The sequence below is a fragment of the Amblyomma mixtum genome, chromosome 2 (genome assembly GCF_055824585.1).
Source record: "Amblyomma mixtum isolate Tamu chromosome 2, ASM5582458v1, whole genome shotgun sequence".
Taxonomy (NCBI): domain Eukaryota; kingdom Metazoa; phylum Arthropoda; class Arachnida; order Ixodida; family Ixodidae; genus Amblyomma; species Amblyomma mixtum.
Window position 1 is genome coordinate 11861874 of NC_143013.1, and position 19829 is coordinate 11881702.

At 46.8% G+C, this 19829-nt stretch overlaps 2 protein-coding genes across 5 annotated transcripts in view; one reads left to right on the forward strand and one right to left on the reverse strand.

The window, feature by feature from the left end:
• Positions 1-288: 288 nt before the first annotated feature.
• Positions 289-8132, forward strand: Tapdelta (Translocon-associated protein delta). The gene is made up of 5 exons (XM_089570494.1): positions 289-426; positions 993-1111; positions 5431-5595; positions 5726-5791; positions 7926-8132. The coding sequence occupies exons 1-5, from the start codon at positions 366-368 to the stop codon at positions 8028-8030; spliced, it is 516 nt and encodes a 171-aa protein (XP_089426620.1). The 5' UTR covers positions 289-365; the 3' UTR covers positions 8031-8132.
• Positions 8133-10281: 2149 nt separating this feature from the next.
• Positions 10282-19829, reverse strand: part of LOC149358435 (protein SSUH2 homolog) — a 66902-nt gene continuing 57354 nt past the window's right edge. For all 4 annotated transcript variants that reach the window (XM_089570495.1, XM_089570496.1, XM_089570498.1 and 1 more), the window contains one exon: positions 10282-15869. In XM_089570495.1, coding sequence (XP_089426621.1) covers positions 15723-15869 — 147 coding nt within the window. In that variant the 3' untranslated portion in view covers positions 10282-15722. The remainder of the gene's footprint in view (positions 15870-19829) is intronic.

Consider the following 19829-nt stretch of genomic DNA (forward strand, 5'->3'; position numbering starts at 1 on the left):
ATTTTTTTTTACAGAACAATGTGAAAGCTTACTTGGCCTGACAAGAACACTAGAACCATTTAGGTTTGGTTAGAACTAGTTAGAACGCTAAGGTAGGGGACCCTAGCTAAGGTACGTGTTATGCAGCGCTCTCTTTGGACAGAACGCAACCAGATTGTACTGATTTCGTCTAAATTATGCAACAATAAACTTAACATGACAACTATCATGACGTATAAATTAGAAAAATTGCAACTTTGTTTTATTTTTTGACGTTTGTTGCGATAATTTTGAGTGACTGGTTTGCTAGTTGTATCATATTGAATGTGCTGCGTGCGAGAGTGCGCCACCACGTCATTACACGTGTTCTCCCCCCCTTTAGCAACATGGCAGCAATGAGATGTGTTGTCGCCGCTCTCCTTTTGGTTTTCGTTGGACATTGCCATGGTAAGTTTCACTTTTGCTTTGTCGAACTTGTGTTCAAAAAATGCAGTACTTCATATTTGTTCTTTCAGCTAGCGCACATCTCCTGTTTGTGTTTGGTTCAAAAGACTGAGACGTCTGAAAGTCGGCCCCCAGTTTAACATCCCGCGAGCGTCTTGGCCTGAGTATCTGCTCCCTGTCATTGCGGGTATTGCTAGAAACGTTGTCGTGATCGGTGTGTTGAAATAAATCTCTCGGGAACTAGAAAAATAAAGCGTTAGCAGTTCTCCCTAGCAGAACTAGACGGAATCTATTTTTCCTGTGACTGTTTTTGATTCAGATCAAGCTTTCAGTTAGATCTAAGTTGTGTAGCATTACTTTCCTTTCAACTGGTGACGAGTTCGAGTAGTACGTAGTGCCCAAAAGAAAAGCACTAATATGTCAGTGAAATTCGCGTTGGTGGTCCTATTTGGCGAGCACTTCAACAAATCCCAGGAAAGTTACTTTATGTTAGACGGCCTGGCTCAAGCTAGCCCAACCCGGTACACGGAATTTAAAGTATTAACATTTCGTGGTGCGATGTTTTGCAGGCAAAACTTGCGACAACCCCGAGGTGACGCCGAAGGTTTACACCACCACTGATGGACTCATCGTCGCAAACATCGCATTCATTGCCGAATTTCACCTTAGGTGCCGGGAAAATGTTCAGGTAACAAACACTATGTGAACATTTCCCATTCCTTTCGCGAAACTCATTCTGCCAAGATGTCTCCACCACACTATTGTGGAACATGAGCACTGGAGTTATCTGTGCCGTGAATTTCCCCTTCTTTGTGGATACCGAACTGATGTGCATGCAGCATTACTATAAATGTTTCATAACACGTATAAGCTTAAATGCTACTAGGTAGGTGACAAATGAATTTAGCAGGAATTCACCTTGCTAAAGCAGAATGAATCACTTAAAGGTAAAATAGGCAAATTGGTTTTTGAGGGAAGGAAATGGCGCAGTATCTGTCTCACATCTTTTTCGTGAATCTTTTTCAGTTTCACGTGCTCACTGCTACTGTATGTTGCTTCAGCATTCACGCTGAATAGAGATCAATGTATGCATCATGCAAAGGCATGTGTAATTCTATTTGTTGTCACATCCAGATGTGAATGGCATGGGAAAGATGTGCAGGCTGTATCTTGGCTGTTGTATTCCTATCATGAGCGGTCAGTGCAAATTTTACTGCGGATTTTGTGGCTTAGCTTTGAGGATGAGTGTCATGGCTATTATGCGTGTCATATTTTCACGTGCCAAGTTCTTGCGATTCTTCTGCTGAACATCAACTGTACCACTGAAAACTGAAGCACACACCCCATGGAAATAAGCCCATTCCCAGATTTCTGTACCGGTGTACACTGTTCTGGTATTCTCAAAAGCATACTTCTATAGCAGCTGTAAATACTAGCCCTACTTCTTTTTTTTTTACCATTCATCATCAGATATGAATGATGGTTTTGTTTGTTCAAGGGGCCCAAGTTGAAAAAAAGTGATGTGCATGTGTTATGCAGCTACGCTTATGCATTGCATGGCATTGCACTGATTTCAAGGTAGCCATGAGCAGTTGTAACGTGCAAACGAAACCTTCTTCGTGCCATCTTTGTTCACCACGGTAAAACTGCGTAGGTTGTGCGTCTGGTCCCGTGCTGGTCTATGCTCAGCACAGCACATAACACCATGTGCAAGTTGTGTTTGCACCCATGCTTGTTGAAGCAAAGTTGGAAAGTAGCTCACAATGGCTGCTAGCAATATGAGCATCTATGAAACACAAGTACTGGATTGCTTCCTTGATGCATTTCCCTCTTGTAGGAAGGGGATCAAAGAAACACTGCCGCTTGCCGCTTTGAATTTAATGCCAGTGCAGGCCTATCAGCAAAACACTGTTTGATGGTGGCAGATGTTTTCGTAAAGGCTGCAACTACACATGCGGAAGGACTGCTTACGCCAGTGCCTGCAAGAAATGGTTTGGTGGGCCAGTTGGCACCAAAGTGATAGGTGCTGGCAGGTTTCTCTTCACTGGCGATTTTCGACAAAGATCATTCTGTGCCATTTTTTTCTTGAATGGCAATCCCTAAATACGGCTGTAGCTAGCAGTACAGCAAATGAAAATGCACTCACATATTGCCATCTACTGTTGCCAGGAGCCTACAAATACCCTCCAACAACAATGGTCACTTTAGCTGGCAGTAACAAGTGGGCTGAGATTATCATTGTATTAATGTTGTAGGGAAAAACAGAAGTTGAGTGACAATCGCATGCACTGAGCTCAGCATGCTAACCAGCACAGGTTCTGTTTTTGGGCATTCTACATTTGCTTATAATTCCTGCATTTAAAGTCTCCATGTAAGAGCTGCACATTGTGAATAGGTAGTAATATAGTATGCAGCAGCCTTTACTAGAACTTGAGGCTTGAATGCTTCGAAGTTGTAAACTTCATTATCTTCCTCAGCCTGGTTGCATCCACTGCATGACAAAGCCTCTGCCAGTGTGCTCCCCTTAGACTTCTCCTGACCAAGCCACAGCCATCCTGTCATCTTAGCAAATCTCGTAATCTGATCTCTCCACTTGGGTTCCTGCCACCCTGGCTCCTAACTTCATAAAACTTTATAATATTTTGTTGTACAAGGTCCTGTCAGGCCATGCCTTCTTGCTTTTCCTAAGCATGACATGATCTCCATCATAAGCATCTGTTGTGAGTCGCCCCAGTTGGCTGCGATGTTCACCGAAGCAGTGGTGGTACTGTACAATGACTGCACATTCCTTGCAGTGCTATGGCTCGCTTGCTGGGTTATAGGAAAAACTGCTGGTGAAAGGCCTTCCATGGTGCACCGTCATTATAGTGCCAATGTGACCAGAGAAAAGTAGCGTTAGGAAAGGAAGGCAATATTGTTAGGGCCATGGTGTGGACACTTAGAACGTATCATGGCCGGCCTCTGTATACCTATAGACGCGCGGGTGTTGCTTTGGGTGTAGTTAACATACAAAAGCTTCAGTCTAAAAGCTCCTTGAAATGAAGCTGGAGGAACGTTGAAATTTCTCCTTTGTAACCGCCTTTGCTGTAACAGTTCTTGCTTTTGCTGAAAAGGTTACGATACACACGTACCCTTATGACGGGTGAACAAGAGCCTGCATGATGCTTTGGTGCCTATGTGATTTATGCAATGAAACCTTAAAGGTGCACTGAAGAGGAATCTGAACTCGTCTTTTTGCCGCGGGAACTCGATCTACACGTTCCGAGCATTCTTAGAAACTTCAACTTATTGCCCTGTGCGGCCGATTTCCCTAATTAAATCGAATTAACGTCCGGCTCCCGCCTTTACTTTTTTAATTCTCCCCGTACGGTGGGCGGAGTCGACCAACACGTGGAGTGCCTTTCAGCCAGCTCCGTGGAGGCTTTGCTTTCGCTCTATTTTGTTTTTTAGGCTTCCGTGAATTAATGGTTTCATTCGCAGATATAGCTGCAAGATAAGCCCGCAGAAATAAAAAATCCGCGCGGACTATTTGCTTGTACGGATTACTACGTATTACTCCGCCGATGGCAGAGCGGCAAGCCGCCACGGGACTGGGTGAAAGGCACTCCGCGCGTTGGTCGACTCCTCCCACCGTACGGGGGAGAATTAAAAAAAAAGGCGGGAGCCGGTCTTGTAATTCGATTTAATTATAGAAATCGGCTGCACAGGACAATAAATCGAAGCTTCTAAGAATGCTCGGAACGTGTGGATTGAGTTCCCGCGGCAAAAAGACGAGTTCAGATTCCTCTTCACTGCACCTTTAATAGCCTGCTTTTATTTTAGCCTGCTGAGTAAGCATGAGGGAACTCGGTGACAGCTTTACTTCTGAACAGCTGTCTCATGACTGTGCAGTTTGCATCTTTAAAATTTTATCGCAAGCCTCATGCAGGTGCTCTTAACAGGCAGCAAAGTGTTTACAAATCATGATTGTTTCTCTCGTCGTGGATCTTCCTTCCTGACTTATAGCTGTCATGGTGGCAAGCCATATGCTTTCGGAAGCATTGTTATTATGCAGTGCATTCATCTTTCAGTGTGGTACTCTGAGGAGGCTCCTGCTGTTGAAATACATTTCTGAAAACACTATCAGATTGCCAGTACAACTGATAGATACCTTACATACAGTGCTCAGTCTTGTTATGGGGTGGGTGCGCATTTACGTCAGATCTAATGTTGTTAGTGGAGTGATAGATTGACCATGATTGGCATGGGACTAGGTTGTTTGGAGAGTACTGCCCTTGTTCTGCAATGGACTTAGTGATAACGGCACTGAGGACAAATGCGTCCACTGTACGGAACAGGTTTTATCTGCGATTTACTTCAGGAAGTTGACCCAAGCTTAAAGAAACCCTGAAATGATTTTAATGCTTGTTTTCTAATACAGCTTGTATTCTAATACAACAGACCTGTAGAGGTGGTCTTTGTGAGCTTTCGAGTCAAGTTTAAGAGCCCTGCGTGGACCCGGTAATTTACGAATAATTCTTTAAAAAATTGCTGCTTGCAAACAATTAGGGTCTGAAGTTAAGTGGATAATCAGGGCAAGCCTTCTCATTGGGCTTGCCCAAGTGATGGGGGGGGGGGGGGGGGGGGTGCAGTGGGGTACAGTCCTAACCTGTTTTCTTTATTTTTTTATGGCATGGCGGCATGTATGAGTCAAGGTGAGAGAGGAGGAGTATCATTTTTAATTGCCGATATCTTTGGTGTTAATGAAGCGTAAAAACTTTTTTTTTACTACCTTTTTTTTGTGTGTGTGTGTTCCCTGGAATCAGTGGAATAACCACTGCGTTATCAAGGCCACAGCTCACACCTCATTGGAGGCCCATTGGAAAAGCACCCCTTTCCCAAGATTTCGGTGCTCGTTAAAAACACCAAGGTTGTCGGAATAATTGGCAGACCTCCTATGTGACGTGCCTGTAGTGTTTGTTGGGTGTGTAAAGGTCCTTTAACTAAGCAACATTCGTTGGGTTTCAGAATGTCCCACTGTATGCGGACGTGAAAGGCAAGATTGTTCCTGTGATCAAGTCTACTGAGACGAATGATTACCAAGTGAGCTGGACAGAAGAACTGAACAAGGCGCACTCGGGCGATTATCTTATCAGGGTGTATGATGAAGAAGGCTATGGTGCTCTCCGAAAGGTACTGCACAAATTGGGCCACTGATTCTGAAATGGAGCCGTGGGCATGCTTTTGATATGTTTTCCATCTGGTCATCATTTTTAATCTCTAGTGTCTTTGATGTTGATGTTATGCATTCTCGCTGTTCTAGGCCCAGCGAACTGGGGAAAGCCTCCAGGGTGTGACACCGCTTTTCACAATCAACGTTAATCATTCGGTGAGTACTTAAGTGGCACATATTGTGACCTTTCTTGGGAGTCAGCTTTGCCGAAGTCCTCCTGAAGGCTACCTCCTCAATGTACATGGTATTCAGTAAGGGGAGGGAAAGTCCTGTAGCACTTTCAAATGAATTATGAGCGACAGTTGGGATGAGGATGAGCAGTGTTTGCTAGCACTGCTGGCAAAGTGACGAAGTGTTAAAGCAAGCTTTAGTATAAGGATGGCCAGTCTGGTACTTACGCTTCTCAAAAGCTGAGTGGTTGAGTACTTCAGGATATCCGAGCCTTTGCTGTGCCTTGTGAATACCTCATAAACTTCACTAGAAATTGGGGCTAAAGATTTCACAGGAGTGTTCTATCGAGGCTGTCACTTTGCCTAGTAGGGCTGTGTGGTGCATTAAGCAACGAGGCAGTTTGCCTTGATGGCATTTAATGCTTTGTAATGAAGTACGTCGTCTCCCCTGTTGCATTTCACTCACCTGCATCCATACATTCCTCATACTCCCTTTTGCTCCTGACAGAAAGACAAATTCCGAAACTTAAGTATAATAGACATAGACAAGGACTAAAGGAAGATACGCACAGACACAGATGAACACCCGAACAATACTCTGTGCTCATCCTGAGGAACCTTCTTTTGTTTTTTACTTCATTAAATGGCTTTTGATCCTCGTGCATCAGCACAAAACTTTGTGCAGTCATGCTAGCAGAGGCGAATTTCTTTTGATGGTAGCACATATTTGAGCATGCATGAGCTGCTCACTCGAGGCAGTGACTGCTGCAGCATCTCTTTATGCTCCAGTGTTGCTGAAGCAGCGTGGCATCATTCAGATTGATGCAGGGAATTGGTAGAGGTGGCAGGATAGTCAAAGTGTAAAGGTGGTGATTGTGCCTCCGGTCTCCACCAGAGCTGTTATACAGCGCTGCAGTTATATATATGCTGTGGCAAGGAACAAAGTTGTTCACTAGACTCCCATGCACCGCGTGAACCTCTGTTTGCCAAACACAATCACATGGTTCCAAAGCATCCACCTGCTGTTGGCCAGCCAGCTCCTCAGCCTCAGGATTGCTGCCTGTGCCCTGTTGACCCAGTTTCTATGTTTGCAATTTGTCGGCTGTCTTTATATCTCTACTGCACGATTTAGTAAAAGGTGATTGCTGCAGCTAGGAGTCTTCCCTTGCTGTAAGGCTTCTGTAACTGGCCATGTTTTCAGCAGATGGCACCACTGCAAACACTGCGCTGCAATTTTCACTCGTGATCGAGGTAGACACCATTACAAGGGGCAGCAGATTTTATTTTTATTGACCATGTCATTAAAGGAAACACTAAGTGCAAGTTGAACTTGGCCTGTATTGCTATTATTACCATGTTTTAATGACAGAGACTCTACTTATACTGAAAACGGAGCGTTGAAAAGCTAGGATAAACATCTTTTGCTATGGAGAAAAATGGTCTCTCTACCGACCAGTAGAAATTGCTTTTGGAACCCCAACCGCTGCTCCAGTGATTTATTATGTATGTTAATCACTGTTTTAAAAGGCTTTCTATTCTTTCAACATTCACTGTTGGTCCCGAGTGGAGTGCAGATAGTTGTCAAACGTGCCACGAGGTCGCAAAACTAAACAACAGCTTTATATCAGCTTTCATTGTTGGCTGCTGACCTTTATATTAAAAAAAAAAAATAGCATGATCTTGCTTCAAGACAGCTCAGACTAGAAATTGGGTGGTGCTTTGTCGCACTCTGCAAGTTTTCAAGGAGGTTGGTCACTCTTGAACGTTTCCACCTGGCATCATAGTCTCTGTTCCATGTTTGCATTAAATACTTTTGTCAGTGCACAGTAGACTCTCGATAATTTGTTCTCAAGGGGTACTGAAGTTTTGTTCGAATTATGCGAAGTCCAAAACAAGGGGAGCCTTTTAATAAACATGGTGTTGATGGAACCAAAGTCCCAATTTGAATGATTAAAACTCTGAAATAAGCAAGTTTGCATTAATGAGAGTCCACTATATGTACAAAGTAAGCAGGTTCCTGTCACCTAACATCAAGCATGCAGACAATGTGTTAAGCGTTTGTTGCACATTCTCTAGATTGTCATGGGAGGTCAAAATCCTGTGTCTCGTCTTTTACTCAGGGCACCTACCTTGGCCCCTGGATCCAGAGCGAATTCGTGGCTGGGTTGGCTGCAGCGCTACTCTGGTACTTTGCCTACAGTGCTAAGGCAAAGCTTCAGGCATAGACTCGCCACACATGCTCACATTCCTCTTGTTTCATAGCATCAGTTTTTCTTTTTTTTTCGAGAATAAAGAAAACCAGTGGTGTTTCTGATGTCCTTTTGTAAGGAACGAGTTGTGTCCTTTTTGCTTTTCTTAGCGTGCAAGTTGATAGAATATATGGCACTGCAGTGTGAAGGAAAAGCCAGCAGAGTAGTGCTGTATTGTTAACTTACATTTTCAGTGTATGTAATTCTGCTGGCTCTGGACCAGGGGAGGTTGTTGTAATGAAAGGCACAGTAACTGTCTCGGTCTGAACGGGCACCTGAACTCACCATGAAGGGGGTGAAAGAGGGGAGAGAGTCAAAGAAGGGCAGCTAGAGGGAGATATGTACAAAAGGGAAGAAAACTGTAGAACCACAGTTCAAGTAGCTGGTGATGGTTTTTCCTTCTGCGTTTTTTTTCCCTACCATCCATATTGACAACACTGCGCATACAAATATAGCGGATGCCGGAAACAGCTTGGGGTATTGTCTGCATCGCCGTCTGCTACAGTGTGCAGTTCGCTTTTGTTCGCCGATCATGTCATTTGAAAACTCCTTTCCATGTAGAACTGTCTAGGCTGTCCGGTTTGAATGGCTGTATTAGTCGGCAAATGCAGCACCGCAGCAGCTTGCCGGACTCCTTGAGAAGCTTGTGCAATTAGTGGAAAAAACCAGCTAGGGATATGTGCGGGTTCACAACATGTTTATCACGATGTTTGGAAACGACAGCTTCGGAATGATGTTGCACACTTTGTCATACTGTTCTTCAAAGCACCCTCCAACTGTTAAGAGACACTTTCATGAGTACATGAAAGTGTATGCATGAAAGAAGAAAAATTTTCTGAAAATTTTGTTGACACGTATTTCTGTGCATCGCGCTCCCACTTAGTGCCTCGAGCCGGGGGCAACTCCCATACGCCCATATCATCATCATCATCAGCCTGACTATGCCCACTGCAGGGCAAAGGCCTCTCCCATGTCTCTCCAATTAACCCTGTCCTTTGTCAGTTGCCACCACTGTATCCCCGCAAACTTCTTAATCTCATCCGCCCACCTAACTTTCTGCCGTCCCCTGCTACGTTTGCTTTCTCTTGGAATCCACTCCGTTACCCTTAAGGACCAGCGGTTATCTTGCCTTCATATTACATGCCCTGCCCAAGCCCATTTCTTCCTCTTGATTTCAACTAAGATGTCATCAACACGCGTTTGTTCCCTCACCCACTCCGCCCTCTTCCGATCTCTTAACGTTACACCTATCATTTTCCTTTCCGTAACTCGCTGCGTTGTTCTTAACTTAAGCTGAACACTCTTTGTTAGCCTTCACGTTTCTGCCCCGTAGGTGAGTACCGGTAGGATACAGCTACGCCCATATCACGGTGTTCTAAAAATAATTTCCTTTGAAATGGTGTTCCATACTTTTACATTCAGTTCTGAGATGTACTCTGCTTCACTTCACAAGGGGACATCATAGTGCACTGTAAATGCGAAAGACTGCTCAGAAAATCTTTCCATGTATTTCTATGGCGCATAACCCTAGCTTTTTCATAGGCCAGCAACAACAGCACTACAGCATCTCGCTTACATCAAAGATTACTGGTGGTCTATACCCGAGTGCGTGTGAAAAAACCTCCGTGGCATGAAAGGCACAAAATGTGTGCTTGCATACACTGCCACCAATCTAGTCATCGTAATTTTATAGATCTATTGAAACAGTGTGAGCATGTTCAATTTTACCTGCCACTGTAATTCAATGGCTCTGCCATTTAGCTGCCGAGCATAATTGGTGCTTAAATCCCAGCCACTGCGGCTACATTTTCATGGAGGCCAGTTCTGCCAGTGTACCAAGAATTGTGTGTGGGTTGAACCCAAGGTGCCCTAAATTAATCTGGAGCCCTCTGTGGACCTTTTCAAAAGGAGGTCCATGGGTGCCGCCATATTGGGCGCTGGGCTGTGTTCGTAGTACAGGAAAGAGTTGGGCACGAAGCTCCCCCACGTTCCCGGCACAGCCCAGAAAACCGATTTTGTCGGGGGTCCTGAAAAGGTCTATACTATGGCCTCCCTCATAACCATTTTGTTGCTTTGTCGTGTAAAAATTTCTTTAACCAGCATCTTTCACTTATGCGTAGTGTGCTTGAGTGAAAATATCGCATAGCACTCTGGTCTTTTCTGCAGAGTGAGAGAAAGTGTGTGTGTGTGTGTGCGTGTGTCGTGTGTGTGCATTTAAGGAAGCACATTAAGATTTAAATAAAATTTACTGACAGTTGCAACAGCTCTTGAAGTGACAAACATAAGACACATGTTCACAGAGTGAAACACAGCATACCATGTTGAGATTTCCTTCGATCTGGAAAGGAGCAAAGGAAAGTGACGAAAAGAATAGGTACACATGTACATATTGCCAAGTTGATTGGTACAGCTGAGAGGACTGAGGGGCAGATGTGCAATGTGCTACTCGTCCACTCCTGCATGAAATCAAAGAGCAGCTTTTTGTGTACAGCAGTAGTGTGTACCCAGCCAGCAGGAATCATGTTCCTAGCTAAACAGTGTCAAGGCATCAGCAACGTCTTCTCTTTATTATAGCTAGAGTCTGTGCTCTAGCAAAGCAAGGCAAGAAGTTAAGCAATGTCTCTTCTTTATCCAAAGCACGTTACAGGATATTTTGCTTTCTAGTGTTCTCTCCTTGTGTCATGGCTAGCTTTTCCTAAGTCTTGCTTTCAATCCATTTGGCAGTGGTTAGTTGTAGCGACAAGACAGTGACACGCATTATCATGCATACCTTGATGCTCCTCTCCTGTATCCAGTGCTCGGCTGTATCACCAATGCATATTTATGCGGATGGGCCAACTAAATCAAAATGCAAAAATTTGTCACCTCGTACTTTCCTTGAGCAACTCTTAGCACCCCCTTGTGCACTGTTTTAGAACGTGTTGTGACCTTAGTTGCCCTGAATTTTCTGTTTGTTATCTTTTAGGGGACATGCACATTTTTTGAATTGCTAGATCAAGCAAGATGCAGAACAGTTCCTAGGAACTTATTTGCTGTATTAGTTTTTAATACACACTACAACTAACCTTGTTCACAGCATCAAGCAAAGGCCATGGATGTTAACCTTGTTTGAGTGAGCATCTAGGGATCCCTACCTGTTAATCTTAAAAGTAACATGATGGACATCATGTTCACCACGGTTTGTGGGCTCTGGTGCTCTTTCTGTCATCAGGGTAACAACGAGTATTGCATCTTTTCAGTGCACAAAAGTTCAGTGAAGACAAGCCGTAATAAAGGTTTTCCTGTCAGTTGAAAGAAGCATCGAACATGCGTATAAAAGAAGTTTGCAGAGACAGCCGCCTAATTTTGCCATATTAGCTTAGCATGTGCCAGGTGATTTTTTGCACTAGGGCTCTGCTGCAGGCTTTTCCCCTTAGCAAAAGTGCAAACATCGTATCATTTCATTGCAGTTTATGCAGTCGTAGCATGGTGCAGTAGCATCAATTTTCTTAACACATTTCAACAGTTTTGATATTCTCTCTCTACATGCCTTTCACACCTTTTATGAACAGCATATATACCACTAGCACAACTGCTCGATTGGGCAGCTGTGCACGGAGCGCCAGCAGCACATACTTTTTTTTGTGCATGTTAAAGTGTAAGCATGGGCTAAACTTTGCTGCAGTTCAGAGCTGACCTGACACCCAAAATATCTCTGCTAGATGTAATAAGATTTATTGCACATCTGTAGTTATTGCCAATGTTGAGACGGACAGATGCACGACTGCCATACCTGAGAATTTAGTTTTGAGTGCTGTATGCTGAGTATTGGAATTTTTTGCTTTGTCTAGTAGCTGCATGTGTCTGTGGGTGCCACTGCTGTCTGATTGTGCTTGGGAGTTGCGAGTGAGGCTTCATCTCAGTTTCAAAACGTGTAAAAGAGCATTGCTTCTTTTGTAAGCTGTCAACAGATTTGCGTGAGCGGAAAACTCGTGACGGCCTCTGAACTTGCTTTGATCTGATTTTCTTAACATAGACACCTTAGGCGTAGGTCACGACCACAAACACACGTCGTGCGCGAGACTGGTACAATGGAGTATGTATCGACTGATTGGACCTCGCTCCAGCGTATTGCACTGCATCGTGCACTTTTGGGGGAGGAAACTTGAGAGCACGACAGTGCACAGCGAATCAAAGACAGGAGCACGAGTACTTGGTCCCACAGGGCCATTGTTTGCACGCAGTGTAGCGAGCTGCTCTTGTTATGCACTTTCACTTTACATAAAAAGCACAAACGAGGAACATTGTGGTAGAGACAGGTGTGTGTCTCGTAGAGCCCAATTATAGTATTGCTGTCTTCGCATTGATGCCTTTAGTAATGGAGGATGCCGTTGAGACTATACTGTGTGTGCAGCACTAACCAGCGTGACACTAACCGGCTGCTGACAGCTTGGGTAAGCAGCACAATGCACGTAGTAGATAACAGTTACCTCAACCTGACTGGTATTGTTCTGTTCATCTTCACTGCTTGTTGGTAACATTGAACACAGCCCTTCAGCAGACACCTACAACTGCCCTTGCGAATGTTCTGGAACCATATACACACATACACCAGTGACACACTTACAGCAATTTCTGAAAAACATTCGTGGCGAGAGTATCTGCGATGTTCTATCTCTAGACCAACATACATGGTGTAGTTCCTTCTAACAACAGTGCTGTCATGCAGGCTTTCACCTGTGTTCTCCTCATACACTGGATCCATTCAGTGCCATAGAGGGACATGCATGATCTCGAGCACAACACTTATCCAGCATGCGACACGCTGCAGACAATGTACAGTAATGACTGACAATCATCACATCACACATGTTGCCATACAACGAGCATCTTGAATGAGAAAAGAAAGCCTGGCGTACAGCATATATTACAACAATGTGAGAACAGGCTACAACTCTAGTGTACAAGCTCATCATCGAAACAAGTCTCGGCAACAGAATATCAAGCACTTTTCCATAATCCATAACTAAGAGGTCACTGAGCAAAAGAACTTGCAGAAACTCGGACCTTACTTGCAAGACACAACACTTCGTAAACCCACTGCACGTAGTTCACAGACAACTATACAATACCCGCATGAATACAGAAAGCCGTACACACTTCAAGACTGATGGCAACCTGAGAGTAACTTAAATGACACGTTACTTTGTTTGGTGAGGAACGTGTGATCTGTCGCTCGATAACCTTACAGGCTGCTTATTTAGTTGATTGTTGGCGCATGCAAGCATGTATTTAAACAGCTGCTCAGCTAATATTGCTGCCATTACCAGTGAATTCACCAGCAAACATTATCTGCCCACTCGTATGACAGCCAGTATAGTATGAAGCTTGAAAGTGGGAGGCTCGGCTCTGAACAGTCTCCGTGCTGTGAAAGCAACCTCATTTCATTGTGTTTATGCCAATGCAGCGATGTTCTAGCTTCTTTAATGCAACAAAAGCGCATCTCAAAGAGCACTTCCTAGCGCTCACCGCTTCTTAACGGTCATACACAGAGGCAGCGATTCCTCACAGCTGCATTCACAAGGATGTTCTCTGTCAGCAGATCCAATTGGCAACCCTCAAATGTGTAGCATCCCAATCTGATTTCATTCAATATAAGTTTGTTACACCAAGGAAGGTTGCCTGACTTCAGGGGGCAAGGGTGCGGGCTCAACCTGCAAGACCCTCTTCTGAACACCCCACTCTCATACCATGGTAGCTCTTCTCATCTATGGTGGCCTAGCTCGAACCTTGCACCTGAAGCACAAGACCTGTATGGAATTGTGTTTCCACACAGTGCCATGTCTCAGACCCGTCTTCCAGCAAGCTAACACACAGGCGGGCTGACTACTCCAGGCAGCGCTATCGATTAAGCTTACAAGCTCTTCCAGAACCCCTCGACTGCATCATATCCATCGGCTCTGTACGCCGTAATGCAGCGACTGACGACCAAGAAATCTACCGCGACCACCACCGCTGTCCCTATTCCAAACGGCGTAAGCAGCAAGCCTCCATCCTCGGTGGATCGCGCAGCGCGCCCGAGGCAGCGCCACCTAGACTATAGCAACTATACTGTATCTATATAGGTGTTACTGTCCGTGGTGGCGTGCCGAAATAGACGCAGGCCCCAGGCTGTCGCGTGCCATCCTCGCGTGCAGCGCGTTCTTGGCACATCCCGGACATCCATAACACACCCTCCCGCGTCTAGGTCGGTCGAGGAGCGCGTAAAGGAGCAAGGCTTGCAAGAAAGAAAGTAAACGGGCAGCCGAGGTCTGTGGGAGAGGGGGCGACGAAGAACGTTTTAGACTCTCGACGCATAAATAGACGAAGCAAACGGTGCTTTCCCCAGCACGCTCATCGCGTGCGGGGGAGACTATCCGAAGAAGACGGCAGTCCTTGCGGGAGGGGCGACGCGAAGGCCCTCTCGTCTTCGACCGACGCGGGCGGGTTCATTGGAAGGAAGTTCCTTCACACGCGCCTCCGCTTTGGAGGAGTATATTTCGCGCTCCATTGGCTCGCGGCGGTGCGGAGGAGTGGGACGCAAGTGCGATTTCGCGAGGCACTCGCGCGAGCCGAGAGGCCGCGGCGATGGTCAGATCTGCCCGGCGACCGCGCGGTACGCCTGAGTGAAGACGCCCGCCGCCGTGCGCTGCCGACGCGACTTTCCTAACCGAGTGCATTAAAGGACGAACGGAAAGGTCGACAGGTTTATGACCTTCGATGACGCAGAGCTGGAGAATGTTTCAGGCAGGAATGACGATGAAGCGACAGCGTCGAGAATGCGCGATGGAATAGCATATGCTGTAGCTGAGACAGGCGAGCCGCCTTTGCGTCCACAACCATATTTGTTTGCCGTGCCGCAGTGTGCGCTGGCTACTATTATTTACATAAAAAGAGAACCAGATGTCCTAAGACACTGATATAGGGAGCCTCATTCAGGTGCTTGAACAACGTTCTCGACACGGCCAACTACGCCGTAATAAAAACGAAACTGTAATCGTTGCTGCAGAGCCAACGCATATACAGAAAAATGGAGCGATTAAATGCGTCGCTTCTTATACTGAGTATGAAATCATATCATATATATTTCGCTCCTTTTTTTGTCCTAGATCCAAAGCACAAAAAAGTGCCTGGCGGGCAGCTGGGGTGCGGCTAAGAGCACTTACGCCCTTTATCGCCTCCAATAAATAGTCTGCGCGTCGTTAAGTCGCGGGCCGCGTATGACAGCGGACAAAGGACGATCACTGATACCAGCGCTTCTCTGTACCGAGCAATCAGAGAATCAGGACACGTGACAATTAAATGACGTAGGCTTTCGAACCAAGCACGGTGGGGTGTGCTCTTTCGCAGTTCAGCATATGGCAACAGAAGGGTGCATACCTTGTACTTCGCTCTCTTAAGTCTTAAACTGCGAGCTTGTCTGTGCCGTGTCGCCGAATCACCACGCTGACACTCCAGCAGCAAGAAAAAAAGCATCGAAATACATTTGCGTGAACAGAAAGCCTGTAGGCTCAGCTGACGTCACTCGTGCCTTTTCTTATGCCGAGAGGAAACGAGACCTGCTGCGCCGCTATGCGCGGCAGGTACACACACTCGTATTCGACAGCTGCGCACGTGGAAGAAGAAGTGGCGTCGGCCGCTGGGCGCCGTTCAGAGGATGGTGCACCCGCAGCAGCACGTCTGCGGGTAGTCCGGCGCGTACGCTTTCTTCTCGTGACCGAACACGCTGAAGGTGCCCACGTGCGATCGCCACTCGTAGTACACCGTCGACACGGGGATCACGCGCACCCGCTGCCTCTGCAAACGAAATGCATCGATCGCCATTTTTCTTTTACTGCATACCACATTCTATCGTTCTTCCTATTGAATACTAAGAGACACCGTAGCGGAGTTACGTGCACTTGAATACTATTACATACGTTCTTATAACCACTGCCCTTTTCACTGCCTCTGGCCCTGAGAGTATAATAAATAAAATTATGGCTTTCTGCATAAACAGCTTGGGCATGAGGGAAAAAATAGTGACAGACAGCGCCTCTGAGGTCTTGGCTTGGCATTCAGTGACATGTGTAAACAGTTGCGTCGCAGGCTGTAAAAAGAAAAAAAACTACAGTTTTGAAGAGAGATGGAGACTGTTTATTGTTTGAAAATGGAAAATAAAGTTACGCAGCGAGGTCTACCCAGTCATCACGTGCACGAAACTGACGCCGGAGGACACAAGCTAAGTCCAGCTTTCATGCATAGCGAAATCCTGCTTTTAAAGTTTGTCCTGCGCTCGCACCAAGTATTCAAGACAGTCACAGAAAACCAGTGGGTTGCGTATATATTCGTTATTACGATGCAATCTTACTATATGCGAAAAAAAAATGCGTTCATAAACAACTCCCCTTTGAAAAAATGCACTTGTTCAGAATTTCTGTTTTCTGCCCGAATAAAGTCTTGTACTACTACTACTACAACTGCGTCACAGGCTACAAAAAAATAAAACAACAGTTTTGAAGCCACGACTAATCATGCTCGACACTAGCGCTGGAGGACACAAACTTAGCGAGCGATCCGCGACTTTACGTACATTGTTCTTTGATGGTATATTCAGAAATTGCGATCCTTACGCGGGCCATAGAAACCACGAGGCTTTCCAGCACCGCCAGAAAGCGCGTGCGTCAACGTCACATACTCAAATGACCTTGCCCTTCTCACATCCCTAAACCACGCACGCAACTCCAAAACCCCACGTGACCGCCTACTATCCTCTCGTGAATAGGGTCATTCTGTGATACACGACCATTTAGGCTGTAATTTGTGTGCCGCACAAGCAAGTGCAAGCAATCGTACACTCCGAAACGGCTCTCGAGACACATCAGGACACGTTCTTACGGTACCGCAGAAGGTTCCAATGCCCCCGGGGTGAGCATTTTCAATAGACACCGGGCAGCCGACTCCCAACGAATTCTGCTTCAAAGTACTGACAGCCTCACGTGCCTCCTTCTCAGTCGAAAAAAATAATGACAGAATCGTGCCCAAAAATACGACAGAAAGTTCTGTCGTTTTGTCGTAACGACAGACATTTCTGTTGTATCGTAGTATATTAATCTATAGCACTGTAGTTTTTCTGTAGTTCTGTCGCTGCGCCAAGGGGCAGCACAATACTACATAATTTTTTTGTTACTGCAAACATACACGAGTCCCGAAACGTGCTCACACCACTGATGGCGGGAGCTTTCCAGTGAAGGCGACAGGCCAACTGACTCCCTGTGTGCAGCCAGTGCATCCCAAACTTGGTCAGCTTCTTCCACCGATGGCTCCAGGAACACTGCCCACACCATTCGCGATGTGCAGTTATTGCAGTAAGCGCAACGCGTTCTCAGCAGCTGGCCAAAGTTATCGGTAGATCCAAAGAAGTGACATTTTCAGAAGCGCTAAAACAACAAGGACGCAGAGGGAACAGACAGGGACGAGCGCTCCAAAGAAGACTTCAACGTAACAGCTGACAACCGTCAGGCATGTTTCAGGACTCGCACCCGAGGCTAAAGATAACAGACAGCGCAGGTGAGTCGTCATCTCCTTTCATCTACGTCTGGACTTTTTTTTTTTAGTCCTGTCGAAGACTTAAACATGTGGAACCAACCAGACCAGCGATTCGTATCAATTACATGACTCGGATAACACTTTCATTGCTGCATTCTCATTGGTCGCAGTGCGGTCATCTGACCTACTGGGAATGGCGGCGACGGTCAGTTTTCAGTTAAGACAGGCACTATAAACGATATATTACAATACCATAAATCACAGAAGACCTTCCTTGCACAACTATCGCGTAAAAAAAACGCGGGGTGGAGAGGGAGTGGGGGAGGGGGGGGGGGGGGGGGGGGGGGGGGGGGGGGGGGGGGGGGGGGCAGCCAACAGGGATTTGGACAAGACGTGACAGCTACGAGGAAAGAGGTCACCGGCTGGCATCCGTCACTTGTTCGTGTACAGTACACGTCAAAAGGAAGCGATAGACGAATAAAGAGGGGAAATGGGGTGGAGGAAGCGGGCGCACGCGCGAGCGGCTGTCCCACGGTGCACATAAGCGGCGAGAGAGAGAGTGTGGGGAAAGAGGAAGGGGGGGGGGGGTAGTTGGTCAATAAACGGTCGGTCGGTCGCTGCTAGTTAAAGAGAGCCCATCATTCACGGCACGTCTTCCTGGGCACCCACGCTCGCCGCGCCATCGCCGCTCGACTGCGCGCCCGCTGTGTTTACCGTGGCATAGTGCCACCGAGCCGAGCAAAGGACGACCCGCGCAGCAAGACACGGCCAGGAACAAAGCGTGCCCCCTGTCCGGCGCTTGCCACCCTTCACTCGTCGTGCGCCCGGCGGCTGATGCTCAGCGACGCGAGAACAAACTATATACACAACCTGGACCTCTTTCTGCTCCGCTGGGCCGGCTGGAGCATGTAACTCGACGTTTCGACACTTTCAAACCCCGTGACAAGCAGGGGCCGGTTTGCTCAAGCACTCTGTGTTAACGGCAGACATTCTTGCGGGGGAACCGACTTCCTGAACGTTTGAGGATTCCAAGAGGTCAGGCAGAAACAGCGGGGGAACATACCTATTGGAGATCGACATCGTCCCCTCTATGTTACCCGTGCGGCGTCTACGGTGGTTAATATCTTATGTGCTGGAACACACTGCGGGTAGCCGGGTACTGCGCGCTTCTTTGGAGAGGACAGGGGTGCCCCGTGGTTCTCCGCAAGACACCGTTTTCCCACGGAGGAATCGGGCCATTCGGAGGAAAACTTCCAACTTCTGCAATACCTTTATAATTACGGATGCCGACTTTAGCAGCTGGAGACCTTTCTGGGTGCGTATATGCGAGTGGTGGCAGGAAACTGCTAGGTCACAGAACTGTGCCACAAATAGCCGACCGAAATTCATTAGAATCGTTTAGCATAGAAGTATTAGCGCAAACGTATCCCGATTTACCAGGCGCCGGCTGGGCATGAGCAGTAGCTGGGGACGGTGTCAGGCGTTGCTACGGTGGAACGATTACCGCTTGTGAGGTTAGTCCCGTTTGTATTTTACAACCAAGTTGTCTCTACAGTTCAAGCTCTACGGATGAAAGATCCTCTGCCGTCTACACGTCGCCGGCAGCACATGTATAAGCATGAAATGCATTCCTTGAAGTGCGTAGCGCATTCTGGGACGCCTGGTAGCCGCACTGAAGTATCCACCAGGTTCATGGCTGCTGAACATGCCGCCTTCTCCTGGGTCCGTTCTTGGAGCTAAGCATTGCGCATGCATGGTTAGCCTTCGCGGCTTGACGAGCCTTTACGATCAGCCGTTTTTCTTCTCTTGCCTTTATTTATGTCTTACTTGCCGCCACGTTCAGCGTACCTCTCTATAGTTTCGCTGTTTGATGCGCCATAGTTCATCCCCGCTTTTATTCGGCCTAAGCGTCGTGTTTAGCCTCCTTCGCAACTTCGTGTGCGGCTACCGCAAGCCGCGGCTGGTGACATAGGCGACTCTTTCTGTCGCTTGACCATCTCAATTAGCGGTTTTTTGAGGAAAGGAATAGGAGCTGTAACTGTCTCGTTGCTCGGTGGCCACCTCAACCGCGCCGTAAAGGAGGGGAATTAAGGTGGGAGTGAAAGAAGAAAGAGAGAAACAGGTGCCGTAGTGGAGGGCTCCGGAATAATCTGGTACACCTGGGGCGCCTTTTGCGTTCACACTCCATCGAAATGCGGGCGCCACGAAATTGCAATGGGCAGTGGGCCC

Coding starts and splice junctions, on each gene's coding strand:
- Tapdelta (XM_089570494.1), top strand. CDS start 366: ATGGCAGCAATGAGATGTGTTGTCGCCGCTCTCCTTTTGGTTTTCGTT. Junction 1,112..5,430: donor GGTGCCGGGAAAATGTTCAG/GTAACAAACACT, acceptor GTTGGGTTTCAG/AATGTCCCACTGTATGCGGA. Junction 5,596..5,725: donor GCTATGGTGCTCTCCGAAAG/GTACTGCACAAA, acceptor TCGCTGTTCTAG/GCCCAGCGAACTGGGGAAAG.